The sequence below is a fragment of the Saimiri boliviensis genome, chromosome 1 (assembly GCF_048565385.1).
Source record: "Saimiri boliviensis isolate mSaiBol1 chromosome 1, mSaiBol1.pri, whole genome shotgun sequence".
NCBI lineage: Eukaryota > Metazoa > Chordata > Mammalia > Primates > Cebidae > Saimiri > Saimiri boliviensis.
This window is the reverse complement of record NC_133449.1, coordinates 145,943,764-145,959,280: the sequence shown is the minus strand read 5'-3', so window position 1 is coordinate 145,959,280 and position 15,517 is coordinate 145,943,764. Positions and strand designations below refer to the sequence as shown.

Below are 15,517 nucleotides of genomic sequence, written 5' to 3'. Positions count from 1 at the left end.
GGTGTCAGCTGGGAAGGAGCAGGCAAGCTTGGGTTGAGGGTTTTCTGTTATTTCTTTATTAGGGTGGGGTGCATCATTCAGATCTTTGTGCTGGTGCCTATGTGCATACAAGCACACACACATACAGGCATGTGTTCACATATGTATACATATACACACAAGGCCAGAGCTCTGGTACGTGGGGGAGGCCAAGCTCTTTTTCCAAGTGGGTATTAGAAAGAGGTTGATTCCACAGGATGGGTGGTGTCTGAGGTTGTAGCCCCTTGCAGGGTGGGCAGCCAGCTCTGTGTGAATGCCAGGATGCAGCCGACAGCGCTGGAGGCCTGTGAACTGGGTTCTGAGATGAGCTTGGGCAGACAGAGCAGCCTCTGGTCCCCACACTGCCCTGGGTTGGCAGGCCCAGCCTTGGTCCTGAGAGTCAGGTCCTTGAGCTCCTTGGGAGGGCGTGACGACCCTGAGTGCTTCATGGGACCACTCGGTGGGCCCTCCTCCATGCCAGGCTGGTCAGAGGACAACCCTCCGGTCCAGGTGATCCCCACGCCCGCTCCGCTGGTGCCGCACTTCCAGGTGCTTGTTCTGGACCTTCTCAAAGTGCTGCAGCAGCTCTGTGTAGTCGATGCTGGGGGAGTCAGCTTTCTGGGACTTGGGGGTTGCCTTTAGACTGTCTCTGGGAAGAGGGAGCAGAAACGCTCAGAGTCAGGGGATTGGCTCACACGGGAGTGGCTGCTAGAGGTCAGTGGGGTCAGGGGCAGAGCTGCAAGCTGGTGGGCTTGGCTTCCGGGCATCTGTCTCAGACCTGGCAACTCTTCCTCCACAGCCAGCCCCAGAGCTGGGAAGCCCCTGAGCATCCCCCCTCCTCCGAAGTTGGTGGGTACAGACTATATTTCTGCTTGGCTGTTGCCCTCGGCCTGTGGGCTACGATGGCGCCCAGAGCAGGCATGGCATTGGGAAGCATTTCCTGTTTACGAGTGGCTCCCTTTGGGGTGAAAGCCAGGGCTAGCAGCCAGCCAGGAAGCCAGCTGGGGCCTGGAACAGGGTCGGGGGAGAAGGGGGAGGCGGCAGCCGGGCCCTTTCACTGAGGCAGGGCTAGGACTGGGGAAAATGAGGATTGCTGAAGAGCCTCTGCTGGGCCCTCCACTTGGCAGGACATTTGTTTTTGAGGGTTGGGGCCCTGTGCCTGCAGTCACTCACTGTCCCTGGGGGGAGGGATGCTGGTCTCACCACTGGACATGCCTAGCAATCCTCCATTCCCATTGCTGCAACCCTCTCCAGTTACTCTGTACAGCAATACAGGTTGTGCTCTGCACAACTAGTGTGCACGGTGCTCCCTATAATCCTGCAGCGCGGTGGCCTTGCTGTCCCCGACCAGCCCAGTGCTTAGCTTGCCCCTGGGGACGAGATCCCTGTGGGGTCCTGTCCCATTCCTACTCACCCTCTAACAGCACCTTAGGAAATGTTCTGCTCCCTCCCTTTGGCCTCACAGTTTTGGAGAAGCAGATCTGTGTTGGGTAGGTAGTATCTACGTCCAGGCCCTGAGGCCTGGTGGCCTTGGCAAGGGGTCTCAGGAAGACTGTGGGCTGCTTAGCTAAGCCCAGAATCTTAGGGGCTTCATGTTCATGAAAAGATGCCAATATGGGGGGTGGTACAGGCAGTGGCAGAGCACAGGAGCTAGACAGACCTGGACCCAACCATAACTCTACCGCTTCCCAGTGGTGTCACATGGCCACGTGACTGTTTCCTCATCTGCAAAGCTGGGGCTACCTCAGGTGTGTCCCCAGGGTGGCTGCCAACATACCTTGATACGACATGTAAGAGCTTTGCCTGGTGTCCAGCCCCAGCCTAAGTACCCGGTGGGGGCCACTGTGGCTATAGGTCTGCCCCCCTGATGTGAAGCCAGCCGGGGCCCAGCAGCTTGAGGGTAGAAATAAAGGAGGTCATTTTGGGGAAACACAACGGACCTCCCCCAAAACACAGCCTTGGCAATGAGTTCAGTCCAGCAGGAAGAACCAACGGCCAGAGCCTGACAGTTGCCTCTGATGGCCTGCCAGCCTGCTGGGTAGGACCAGGGCAGAGGACTCTTCCAACGGTCGAGATGCCATCTGGGGCCTGGAGGCGGCCTCCTGCAACCCTGCTCAGCTCTGCCTGCCCACACCTGTTCCCGTCCCGCCTCCCCGCTGAAGATGCACACCAGAACACATCGTCTCGGACGTGTCTGTGGCTGCTGCTTTTCTAGGCCTGGCACTCCTGCCTCCTGAGCGGGGCTTGCTGATGTTAGTTTAACAGAGATCAAAAGCGGCCAGCTGGGCCCCACTCTAGAGGGCCAGGCTGGGGTTGCTCTTGGGAAGGGACCTCCCAGGCACAGTCACCCTGGGGCCCAGGTGGCACTGCTCCAACAGCGGCCTGGACTTCTAAGGAGGACAAGGGACACCCTGGAGCTTGGAGTTCTAAGTCCAGGGCGTGGCCGGATGCTCCTCTAATCCACTTAGGCCAAGGCCACAGGTATGACCCTAACGTGTGTCTTCTGCTAGTGAGCACCCAGGGGTGTGTGTGCTGCTCCCCCATGACACTCCTGGCAAGCCAAGGCCTTAGGTTAGGGGAGTTTGGGGGCCTTAGGGAAATGCTTCTAGCACTGGACAGCAAACCTGGGGAGATGGGCATTTGGGGTGATGGGGGTGGGAAGCGTGGGCCATATCTGCTCCCTGGGCCCTTAGGGTGGCAAGAAGTCCTGCTTCCTGTGATGGGAAGACCCTTCCTGGCTGGAGGTGTTAGGAGCAAGGTGGGCTGTGTCCCTGGGGATGTGAAACACTGCCTGGGCTGCTGAGCATGGAGGCACAGCCATGGCCACTCTCAGGCCCTGCATGTCCTCTATAGGGTCATAACCACCCTTGAGCACCAAGGCTGAGGCCAGCCCACCCGCAGTAGTGTGGGGAGTCCTGGACTCGGGGTTGGCTCCCGTTCCTGCCATCCCACCCATGCATGTGTCGCCAGCTTTTTCTTAGAGGTTCCCTCCTGCTTCACTGAGTAGACAGTCCCTGGGGAGTGGCCCAGAAGACGGGGTGGGGGAACTGTGGTGCCCAGGGCCCTGATGGCGCCTGGAGTGCACAGAACCAGGGATGGGCGAGGAGTGCACAAACTCCCCCAGCTGTTCCCGACTGCAAGGCCTGCCCCACACCACCACCTGGTCTGCCAGCTGCCTGCCCCTCCCAGGGCTGGGACTGTCCTCAGCTCTGTTCTCGGGATGTGAACTGTCCTCCAGGCCTCACCCTGCAATCTGACCCCTCCCCCAGCTGTTTGGGAGGCCCCTGGCATGCCCACTGCTCCTGTGCCCCCCGTGCTCTCCCTAGGTCCTTGCAAAGAAAGGCTGGGGGACTAGAGGCTTGAAGGCTATGGGGTGCCTCACACACCCATTTAGTCTAAATGTGCATTTACTGACCAAGTAACCAAGAGCCCAGAGAGGGCACCGGGATTGCTGGAGGTCACACAGTGAATCCATACCAGAGCTCACACCAGATCCTACTCTAGGCCTGCAAACCATCGACTGACCCTCAAAATCTTTTCCCCAGAGGCCTCAACCCCTTGGCTCTAGACTTCCCTGACTCTGACCGTGGGAGATTCTGAGGAAAGCCTTGAGCTGGCTGCCTTCCCAGCTGCCCTCTGCAAACTTGTCCTACCCTGGTTTGGGGAGATGGGGAGGGGTACGACTGCTCTGAGGGGTACGTCTGCTGCCCTCACAAGACGAGCTCACCACGCAGAGCCTGAGAAGCGTCCCAGGAAGGCAGGCTGGTTCCCACGTGGAGACCGGAGGGCACAGGGAAGCAGCCCTCCCTGCTTCCAGCTGCACCTTTTTCTCCTGGTGCCTGCCAAGGAGGCTCTGACACTATGAGGCATTGGAAGGGCCAAGGCAGAGGCTGGGCCCCAGCGAGGCAGTGTGGCTTCTGGGCCTCTTGCGGAGTCTCCAGAGCTGGCAACACTCTGGCCACAGGAACCCACACACGCGCCTCACTCCATGGCTGACCCTGTGTCACGTGATACCTCCACCTGGCAGCACCCTGGACAGCTGGGAAGGCCTAGTCCTGCCACGGCAGAGCACTGCTTTCTGGAGAGGGAAAGCAGGGGCCTGTCTGGCTGGGGGCCACAGTTTCTGGTGGTTCAGCTTCTCCAGCTAGCCTGGGGTGGAGGGCCTATTAGGTGCCCTACACTCAGCCATCGCAGGGTCAGTCTGGGTGGGAGCCGACGCCCACCGGTGTGGAGGGCATAGGGGCTCTGGGCAAGCCTTTCTCAAGGCTGGCTGCATCTGTTGCAAGGGTGAGCGCCCGAGGCCCTTTGCTGGAGCAAGGCGCCAGGCCTGCTGAGTGGCGCTAACAGCCTGGGAGGGAATTCTAGACACACAGGGCATCTGATGCAAGCTGGGCGCACTCCATTCAGCGTAAATCTTCTCAGTGGCTCTGCTGGTTTCCATGGCGACCTGACAAGTGAAATTTTCCATCTCGGATGCCAAATGCCTGTGGATGAGGCAAAGCCTCCAAGGGTTACCAAATATAGACACAGCCCTAAAGGCTCTGGGGTAGGGGCTAGCCGTGGGTTCAGGGTGGGAGCCGGCACCCCTCTGCCCAGAGGCTGCCAAGGCAGCCTTCCATAGGCAGGACCTGAGCAGGGGAGCCTTGAGTGCACTCCTGCCTCCCACTCAACCCACGAGGTGACGGAGAAGGTCCCAGCAATGCTGAGGTCTCCCAGTGTCTCAGGGTTGAGCCTCTGCCACAGACAGGGTGGGGATGGGCTACATGAAGCCTGGTACATGCCAGGACAGGGCCCTCTCTTGCTCAATGGCCACTGGGGCCCCCATCTGTAAGCTGAGGCAGGAACTCCTCCCACTGCCCAGAGTTTCCCTCCAGGGTCCTCTCTCTGGGTCACTCCAGAAGCCCTCATAGATTTTTTTTTTTTTTTTTTTTTTTTTTTTTGAGACGGAGTTTTGCTCTTGTTACCCAGGCTGGAGTGCAATGGCGCGATCTCGGCTCACCGCAACCTCTGCCTCCTGGGTTCAGGCAATTCTCCTGCCTCAGCCTCCTGAGTAGCTGGGATTACAGGCACGCGCCACCATGCCCAGCTAGTTTTTTGTATTTTTAGTAGAGACGGGGTTTCACCATGTTGACCAGGATGGTCTTGATCTCTTGACCTTGTGATCCACCCGCCTCGGCCTCCCAAAGTGCTGGGATTACAGGCTTGAGCCACCGCGCCCAGCTAGATTTTTGAGTTTTTTTTTTTTTTTTTTTTGAGACAGACTCTCACACTGTCACCGGGCTGGAATGCAGTGCTGTGATCTTGGCTCACTGCAACCTCTGCCTCCCTGGTTCAAGCAAGCCTCAGCCTCCTCAGTAGCTGGGATTACAAGCATGTGCCACTATGCCCAGCTAATTACTTTCATATTTTTAGTAGAGACAGGTTTCACCATGTTGGCCAGGCTGGTCTTGAACTCCTGACCTCATGATTCGCCCACCTCAGCCTCCCAAAGTGCTGGGATTATAGGCATGAACCACCACGTCTGGCCCCTGCCACTGCCCTTTTTTTTTTTTTTGAGACAGTTTCACTCTTGGTGCCTAGGCTGGAGTACAGTGGCTCGATGGCTCACCGCAATCTCCATCTCCAGAGTTCAAGTGATTGTCCTGCCTCAGCCTCCCAGGTAGCAGGGATTACAGGCATGTGCCACTACACCTGGCTAATTTTGTATTTTTAGGAGACGGGGCTTCTCCATGTTGCTCAGGCTGGTCTTGAACTCTGGACCTCAGGTGATCCACCTACCTCTGCCTCCCAAAGTGTTGGGATTACAGGTGTGAGCCACGGCGCCTGGCTGCCCTCAGAGTTTTTAGGTTTTGCTCGGCTCACTTGGCTCAACCCTGATTGATTGCTTGGACGTGCTGCTACTCCCTGCCACTGTGTGAAAACTCTCAGAATCCCTGGCCTGGGGCTCTGATGTGGACATAAGAGAGCAAGTGGCTGCGGAGGGGGACGGTGGCCACAGTGACAAAAGGGGTGGGATACTGAAGTAAGGGAGTCCTTGGCAATCTCCAGGACAGCCCTTCCTCACCAATGCTCCTCTGGGCCTGTCCTGGCTGGGGGAGGGGGACGGACGGTCGGGGCACTCACTCTGTCTGCAGCAGCTCGGGGTTGGGCACGCACTGGAGCCGGTGCGAGAGCAGCTGGAAGGCGCTGCTCTGCGGCAGGAGCATGAGCAGGCCGTAGAGGGCCTTGATCAGGTAGGGGTTGTTCTTCACGTCCAGCAGCTGCAGGCGCAGATCTGGGGTGGGCAGAGGGCAGGGGTCAGCGACCTGGCACTTCTTTGGAACATGCCTAGCCTATAGTCCCTGGCTCCACGTGGCCAGGGCCACTGGGACCATGGCACCCACAGCCCAAGCACCCAGCTTCGGAGGCCCAGCCAGGTGGCCATGGCTTCCAGCAGGGAGGGCGTTCCTTCACAGCCAGTGGCACTGCCCCCACCTCTACCAGGAGTGTCCCAGCCGTTTCCATGATCTCATCTTCCTTTCCACCTGCCCACCTGCCTGTCTGATCTTTCCAACAGTCACCTCAGCCCGACAACCCCCAGATGCGCTGTGGGGCCTGGTCTGTTCCCGCCCCCCGCTCAGCTGCCTCCCTGGTGATACGAGGGCTTGGGGCCCATAGTGTAACAGATTCTCCAGTCGGCTCTGCACGTGCCAGCACGGGAGAGCTATAAATAGGGTGTGCTGGAGAGAAAGATGGTGGATTAGGACAGCTTTAAGGGAGGGCAGGATGGAAAAAAACTTGTGTGTAGCGAGACACACACCAAAGCCCCGGAGCGTCTGGGAGGTGCTTCTGGGGCTCCAGCTCGCATGCCAGCCTTAGCACCACCCTGCCAGGGGGAAAGAGACACAGCCAGGGACTGCCCAGCACACTCCAGCCCATGCTGCTACACAGACCCCGCTAGTGGCTGGCTGCACCACAAGGCAGTCCCGGCTTCCCCAGGGCCCATGGGGGAGGATCGATAAGGGGCTCTCACTTCTCTCCCGTTGAGCCAGGAGAATCACTGGCTTCTACCTTCTTGTGTCCCTAGGTCCAGTCCAAGCATTGTTTGTGGAGGATGTGTTGCCCCTGCAGCAGCCACACAGGGAGTCCCACTGACGCAGGGAGCCGAGGAATGGAGGCCTCCTGGAGCCCTCCAGAGGAGATCCCCCCCACCACCAGGGGTGTTCTCCCCAGGCCTGGCTGCCCCTGCAGAAGTGTGAGCCTGTTTCCAGTCCTTTCTTCCCTTTGGGCCTTGGGGAAGTGGGCACTGCCTATGGCCAAACCAGCCACCTCTAGGATCCAGGCAACTCAGGGCTGCGACGGTGGTGGGCGAGACCAGGGTGTGCCTCTCCTATCACCCTGCCACAGCAAAGCCCTGGGCTTGAGAAGGCGCTTGGAGTTCCTCCAGGGTTGGGGAGGGAGGGCAGTCATCCCAGGGATGCTTCTGGAATGCCAAGAATGTATAACTGGAGAGATGATTCAGGACAGACAGACCAGCAGCGGGAGCAGGGTCATCTTAGGACCTGACCTCAGGTGGCTGTGTGGGTGCCTGTGTTCCTGGGAGGCCCTGGGGGAAGTGAAATGTCAGGCCGAGCACACCTGGGACAGGCTTTTGTGCACTCTGCTGAGAGCGGGGTCTCCCTCCTGCCCTCTGTCTCCAGGGCATCAGTCCCCACAGCACCCTGCTTCCTGGCCAAGCTGCCCTTTGAATGGGGGTTAGTAGGGGATGGGAAGAGGGCATTTTTCAGCCTCTGCATTCACTTTGGGCTCCAGGGCTCTGGCTGATGGGCTTAGGCCAGGCAGGTCAGAGATGCTGCCAGAGAGTGCCAGAGGCCCGGGTGGCCAGCTTGGCAGGGAAAGTGGTCACCAGCAGGGCGGCCTCCTGGCTTCTCTGCACATTATAAACACATGAGCGTCATTCAAAATGTGTATGCTGAGGTGCCAAGAGCTGTGCTTGCCCTAGCCAGCTGCCACTTTTGCACATTCAGCCTGGGTGTTACTAAGCAGGCAGCTCCTGCCCACTGGCTCCCAGCAAATGCCAACTCTTTCAGAGGTGCCGCCATGGCTCTTGGGCAAACAGGCACCTGTAGAGGGGCCCAGGGTGACCCAGAACTTCAGAGAGCCAGGGCACAAGCAGCAGGCTCGGAGGGGTGGCTGGGGACAGCTCGGGGGCAGCCTTCAAGGGGGGTTCTGCTGTCACCGCTGGCCCACACACGAGACCTACCTTGAAGGACACAGGCAGGACCCAGGTTCTGATGCCATGTGCCCCCGCCCTGTTCGGCCTGGGCTCATAGTCCTGTCATCCAGTCTTTTTTTTTGAGACAGGGTCTTGCTCTATCACCCAGGTTGAAGTACAGTGGTGCAGTCATACGTCACTGCAGTTTCCACATCCTGGGCACAAGCGATTCTCCCACCTCCGCCTTCTGGGTAGCAATGACTATAGGCATGCACTACCATGCCTGGCTAATTTTAAAAAAAATTTTGTGGAGATGAGCGCTCACTGTGGTGCCAAGGCTGGTCTCGAACTCCTGGCCCCAAGAGATGCTCCAGTCTCGGCCTCCCAAAATGCTGGGATTATAGGCGTGAGTGACACTGCAGCCCCCAGTCTCAGATTCTCCACATTCCAGAAGCTTCCCTGGGATGACTGCTCTTCCTCCCTCCCCAGCCAAGAGAGACCAACTGGAGCTTGGCTCCACCCACCCCAACTCCAGGTCTGCCCTGGGCTCAGGGCATGAGGCATGGTGGGAGGTTGTTCTTACATGTGAAGATGGGGCACTCGATCAGCTGCACCAGCTTGTCCACCTCCGCGAGAAAGTCCACAGTGACCTCCAGGTCCCCGCTGGGTGTGCAGTCAAGGAAAGTCTGACTGCTGGGCCAGTACAGCCATAGCTCAGAGCACCATGCGCCCTCCCCACCCGCGCCTGGCTTCCCGTACACAGAGCCTGGTTCTTGAGAAGCAGGATTGGCTGCACAAAGGACGCCAGTCTCTTCCCTGCTCCTGCCTTTCTGTCCTAAATGGAACCCCCCTTTCGGAAGCTCCAGGTTCCACTCCAGCAGCTATCTCCTCCACACCCTCCAGGCTCGGGAAGGCTCTTGCCACAGGGCTGCAGCCCGTTGCGGGAGGGCCAGGCAGGAAGGTCTCTCTCCTTTCCTGCCAGCAGGGCTTCACTAGGGCTGTAGCAGGCTTGTGGCGCTGGGCGGTGGCCCACCAGTCCTTGGGTCACAGCAGTGGCTGAGAGGGGCAAACCCAGGTTGTGGAAGGGAAGCAGGCACCCTGCAGGAAGCCAGGCAGGGCCACACCTCGCCCTCCACTGAAGCACTTCCTGGCCCTTTCTTCCTTACTCCCACCACCTGGCTGGTCATGTTGTCTTTGAAATCGTACTCTCATCCTGGGTTGCATGTCAGGCACCCACGGATGAGCCTGGTTTGCCTCTCAGCATTAAAAAAAAAAAATCTGGCCAGGAGCGGTGGCTCACACCTGCCATCCCAGAACTTTGGGAGGCTGAGGTGGGCAGATCGCTTGAGGTCGGGAGTTTGAGACCAGCCCGGCCAATATGGTGAGACCCCGTCTCTACTAAAAATACAAAAATTAGCTTTGGTGGTATTAACGCCTGTGATCCCAGCTACTCAGGAAGCTGAGGCATGAGAATTGCTTGAACTGGGAGGTGGAGGCTGCAGTGAGGCGAGATAGCCCATTGCACTCCAGTGGGTGACAAAGCGAGACTCTGTCTCAAAAACAGAACAAATCATCCCATCTAACCCTGATGCCTTTTGAGGACCATGGTGCTGAGGTGAGCATGGGTGCCTCCCGTTCTGGAGGCCTCCACCCAGCCTGCTTCTCCCCACCGCATCATCCTTAAGCCTGTTGGGCTCTAGCTCTATGGCCCCTTGGGGCCCACGCCTGGGCTGGAGCCTGCAGGCACACAAACACCTGCCCAGCCATCCACCCACATCCCAAGCTCCAGGCCTTCTCCCCCAGCCCCAAACCAGGCCCAGGAAGAACTACAATGAGCAATGAAGGCAGCCACCACCTCCCCAGGGTAGGAGCTGGGGTTCTCTCTCATCCCAGCAAGGTGGCTCAGCATCACCGGCTGGAAGCTGGCAGGCTGGGCCTACTCAGTCCCAATCCCAACCCACAGGGTTTCCCCGGGCCAGCTCCCCTCCAGGAGTCCCTCTTTGCTGCCAACCTCGCTCTCCCAAATACATCCCTCCCCTCCCAGCATCCTGGCAGCCCTGAGGTCACAAGCTCTGAGGCTGGGTGGAGGCAAGGGGAGAGGATGGCACTTGGGCCCACCGGTTGGGTGAAAACGGGGCACCCGGCCCGTTCCTGCCCTTCAGTGGCCCAACCCCCAACAGCAACAGAAAGGATACAACTTCTGGATGAGGTCGTAGGCATGCCGGTAGTTCTGGGTGAGGAAGCAGAGGGACACCGTGGTGACTGGGTTGTGGCACCAAGAGCGGTACAGGCAGCAGAACAGGTTCTGGCTCTCCTGTGAGGGAAGAGGCATGAGCCGTGATGGACCCGTAATCCTTGTCCCCTCCTGGTCCATGGGATCCCGAGGCAAGGGTCACAGGTCTGAGTCCCAGGAGCCTCGGTGGGGAGGCAGCTGGAGCCAGCTCAGCACCCCAGCCGTTTGGCAGCCCTGCTGGGAACAAGCAGTCACAGAGGAAACGCTGACAGTTCCTCGGCAGACCCTGTTATTAACTCGGGGTCCCAGAGCCGTGTGGTGGCTGCAAGGGCCTGGCTGGGAGTGGCTGTCCTTTGTGCTGGCAGGTCTGCTCTTGGCAAAATCACAGTAACTGTCCCCACTAGAACTCTGTGGTCCTGGAGCCCCACGGGGCTGGGAGGGCGATGGGGGAGTGGGCAGGGAAGGGAGGAAGCACCCTCAAATGCCATCTCCCCCCACTGCAGGCTGCCTTAAACACTTGGAGACTGCCCAGGAGCCAAGCCCACACTTGGGGGAGCCCCTGCCCCTGAGGAAAATTCTTAAGGACTCTGCGAATGTCTGGAAGGAACCACAGGAGGAGGCAGGGCTGTGGCCTGGATCATCAGAGCCACTTGGCCCCAGATGCCCCCAGACATGGGCCTAGATATCCCTAAGGTTCCTGGGGAGGGAGCAGGCAGGGCCTGAGCCAGCAGGAGGCCGGGGAAATGAAACCCCCAGGACAGTGCCTGTCCCTGCACGGCCTCTGCAGCCACCACCCTCTGCCGGGACACGAGAAGCCTGGGACCTGCGTCTCTCCTCGTTCCTACGGGAGCGAGAGAGAGTGTCCCCTCTGCTTTCTCTGACCAGTCATTGGTGTGTCCTCACCCAAAGCCTGGGACAGATGGGCAGCCACTGGACACCCTGGCTTAGAACAGATGCCTTAGGAGGTAGATGTGCCCAGGTTTGGGAGACAAAGGCCAGGCCAAGGAGGGTAAGAACAGTTAATCCGATTCGATGGCAAGGTTATAACCCAGAGGCCTGTCTCTGAGAGGGTGGCACTGCCCACTGGGGTGGGCCCATGGCCAGTAGAACCTCTGTTTTCAAGGGGGTAGTGCCTGGAGTGGGACTGGGGTGTCCTGGATACAGCATGGAGCCTTCCTTGGGCAGAGACCTCAGCGTGGGTGACGTGATACACTGTGGTTAGTGCTGCGTGCAGCCACTCACCCGTGATCCCCATTTCCCACTAGACCAGGGGAGGTACCAATTTCAACCCCCTCTTCTCCCTGAGAGCCCCCTGGGGCCAGCCGAGGGGCAGGCTGACACAGTGTGTATCCCTGGCACGCAGGAGCACGCCCGAGGGCAGGGCTGCTGACGCCGCCTACCAAGGTCTTCAGGTCCTTCAGCTGGTTCCGCAGCTGGAAGAGCTCCGTGGAGGTCAGCAGGATGGTGTTGAGGGCGTGGACCATGGTTGAGGCGAACTTGAGGTCCTCCTCCCGCAGCAGGATGTCTGCCATCGAGTGGAAGATGTTCTCTGCATTCAGCAGGAGGCACAGCTGCCTGGAAAGCAGGCGGGGCAGGGTTACTGCGCAGGCCATCCTGGAAGCCGGTGCACCTCAGCCTGGCAGGTGGCCTCCTGTTTTTGCAGTGTCCTGGGGAAACCTGCTCTTTCCTAAGGCTGGTGTGGAGCCACGAGTCTGAGGCCTGTGGGTACGGGGGGCGGGGTGGGAGGAACGCTTTGCCAGCCTCCAGGCCTCCCAGCACTGGGCCTACCCATGCCAGTGTGCTTCACACTATAGTAATCCCCCTGCAGAAGAAAAACAGCTGGGCCTCCAGCTACCCTAATCAGTCCTGGGACCCCATCACCTTCCTAAGCTCCCATGTGCACGTGCAATGCCCTCCACCCCAGGCCCAGACACCCCTGTCCCCTGCGGGCCTTTCTTCTCTTGCTAGAGTGCGTCTTCATGTGGCCAATTGTCCACACATCAGTCACCTGTTTACTGCTCCCCTCCTCCTCCTGAAAGTGCCCCAGGTCAGGGATTTGTGCTGTGCGGGCTGTACCCCGCTGCCTGGAGCACAGATCCTTGTGTGGTCAGTGTTAGGACCCTTAGTATTTTCTTCATCGTACATATGGTGAGACACTGGTAGTGACCTGACCCAGGTCGCATGGTCACTTAGCACCAGAGCCTAGCTCGCTGGCCCCGGGCCATGACCCCTTTCCCGTCTCTTGTCTAGTAAGAGTCATGCAGGGCTAAGAACTGGACTTTGTGAAGAGGAACCTCCACGTTATACAAAAAGAAAACAAGAAACCCAGAGAATGAAGAAAAGTGGATTCGCTATGATCCCTGGGCAGATGACACCCACAGTGAGAAGTGGGTGGCGAGGACAGGCTTGGAGGAAGCTGCACCGCTTCTCCACGTGCCCTTGGAGGCCCGGCTGGCAGGGGAAGGGCGCCTGGGCAATGCTTCCCACCTGGAGTCCCAGGGATTCGGGAGCTTCCCCACAACAGCAGAGTGCAGGCAGGGTGAGGCCAGGTGGGGTGGCTGGTGGGAGGGTGGTATGCAGCACTGCACTTCCTGACTGCTGGGCTGGCGGCAGATGGCACCCCTGCCCACACCACCTCCTGTCTGGGGCTGAGCTCCACTGCCCGACACCGAGTCCCATCTCCAGGGAAGCATCACCACAGGTCTGACACGGCGTTGGAGGCTGCGCGGTCTGGGGTGCTCAACGACGTGAGCCACACTTCTCAGTGGCAGGCCCAAAACACATCTACCTCTTCCCAGGTCGCTGGACTCATCCTCCGCTCCACATGACCTGGGCCTAGCCTCCTGAACGCCTCTGAACGGGAGCCACGGCTCTGGGGCCAGCTAGAAGATTCCTCCCCAGCCCCAAAGCAACCCCAGAGCATTTGGTAACAAAGACGCCAGACCACGAAGCGCAAACAGTAGGCCGGCCATTCCAGCCTAACCCTGGCTGGAGCCTGCAGGCCTGGGCAAGAAACCACAAGAAATGGAAACAAGAGGTGCAGGGCGGGGAGATAAAGCAGGCCGCATCAGTGAGGGCCGCTTTATCTCCCCGCACATGCCACCAGGACCCTGCTATGCCGAGGGCTTCCCTGGGGTTAGGTGGGAGGTGAAGGCCTGGCCTGGTGTCCAGCTGTGTGACCTCAATGTCTCCGCACAATTTCTCCACCTTAATTAGGGGCAATACCTATCTGTGAAATAGGGGAAGTTCTCAGAGGGCAGCTGGCTGGCCACTTGATGCCATTGTGGGGCCACAGCCCCTCAGAAGAGCTGCTGGCCGCAGATGGAAAGTTCGGCCAGGCAGCCTCAAGCTGAAAGCCAGGAGGTGGTGGCCCCGCTGTAGAGCCCAGACAGAGCTTCCTGACCCCTCCTGTTCTCCCCCATCCCCTGAACCTTCCATGAGCCCTGTCTCCATGGCTGTGGGACAGAAATGTTCCAGAAGGGCAGGCACAGGAGGAAGGGGGGGGCGTTCTGACAAATGGTCACAAGTGCCCGTCGCCGGCAGCTGCTGCCGTCTCCATGACAGGGGCCAACAGCTGAGCTGCTGCCAGGCAGCACTCTTCAGGGATGCAGGCCGGCAGGCAGGACCCACTGCAGTGGAGGGCAGGGTGGCACCCACGTGAGTGCAGGCTGAGGTGGGTGTGGAGGGAGGGATGGACAAGGGGCTGGTGGCGAGGAGCGGCGGGCACCCAGGCCTCCTGGTGTCTCAGAGAGGCCGGGGAATGTTGACTGTTACAGAAGGTCAGGGACAGTGGAGTTTTCTGGAAACTCTTTTCTTGCTACCAGTGACAGTGCCCTCTCCTGGTTTTCCTCCCACCTCTCCCCCAGCGCTGGGTGGCCTGTCCGCTCTTCTCTCTCTAGTTTGTGCCTTTCGGTGGTCTGTGGTCTCCATCAATGACTCCCGAACGTGCCCTCTGGCCCTGAATCCCCACTGGGTTCAAGATGGAACAGCTGCTTGCCTAGTAGAAGGCCCTGCCTGACCGCCTAACAGCCGTTTCAAACCTCGATGGGGCCACAACCAAACCTTGGTGTCCCCACAAGCCTACCACCCACTCCTGACCTCAGTAAATGGTGGCACTGCTCACCAGCTGCTCAGGCCCAAACCACAGTCATCCTGACCCCCAGCCCCTCCGTCAGGTCCACTGGCGGGTACGGGGGCCTTGCCCTGGGAGGACAACCTACATGGCCACCCTGCCCCCAACACCCACCCCCCCATGCCTTGGGGGGGGCCGCCAGCCTCTCCTGCCTGGTCCATCTCCATTCGTCTCAGGATCTGCCTTATACTGCTTCTCCTGCCCCCATAGTCCACCCTCGACACACCAACCGAGCAATCCTAAGATGTGACGACCAGAGCACTCCCTCCTTGCTCGGACTTGGCTAACGGCTTCCTCCTGGATCTGAAACACACCCAGCCCCTCACCTCGGCCTACATGGTCACACTTCTCGCTGGGTCCTCTCCAGCTTCCCTCTTGCTGTCCCTCCTCCACTCCTGGTGTTCTATCCTCTTGGGTTTTTGGTTCCTGACCTCGCCAAGCACACGTGGCCCTAGAGGGGCTACCTGCTCTGCCCTGGCCTGGTGGCTTGGCCAGCATCAGCACGTGGCAGACTCCTTCCAGACCTCGGAGCCTGAGCTCCAACCTCAGGTCTCAGTGACGCCTCGGTCAGGAACGCAAGCCCCTCCTACCAGCCCCTTCTAAGAGAAAGTTCTAATTCAAGGCACGCATCTTCAAGGACCCAGGGTCTCCTGGACAGAACGGTAGGTGTCCTAACCCCACCCCCACCCCAGCACATCCTCTCCGCTCATGCCCAGGCAGGTCTCTTCATGCCATGCAAACACTGGTGTGTGGAAAGCAATGGCCTGATGTTACATTTTTGCCCTTGTCACTCATCAGGCCAAGCCCTGGCCTGGCTGGCCTGCCCTGCCCAGACCTCCCTCTTGCACTCTCGCTGGCCGAAGAGCCCTGGGAAGCAACTCATCCCAGGAGACTCCGGAGCATAAGCCTCCTCACGAGGTGTCTCCCTCTGAGCGTCTCT

The 15,517-nt window shown here is 59.3% G+C and overlaps 1 protein-coding gene across 1 annotated transcript in view; it reads right to left on the bottom strand.

The window, feature by feature from the left end:
• Positions 1 to 40: 40 nt before the first annotated feature.
• The window catches only part of VAC14 (VAC14 component of PIKFYVE complex), a 125,886-nt gene continuing 110,409 nt past the window's right edge, over positions 41 to 15,517 (bottom strand). Inside the window, exons 15-19 of the mRNA XM_003939929.4 lie at positions 11,846 to 12,020; positions 10,408 to 10,526; positions 8,796 to 8,875; positions 6,142 to 6,292; positions 41 to 667 (exon numbers count right to left, since the gene is read on the bottom strand). Coding sequence (XP_003939978.1) covers positions 505 to 667; positions 6,142 to 6,292; positions 8,796 to 8,875; positions 10,408 to 10,526; positions 11,846 to 12,020 — 688 coding nt within the window. The 3' untranslated portion in view covers positions 41 to 504. The remainder of the gene's footprint in view (positions 668 to 6,141; positions 6,293 to 8,795; positions 8,876 to 10,407; positions 10,527 to 11,845; positions 12,021 to 15,517) is intronic.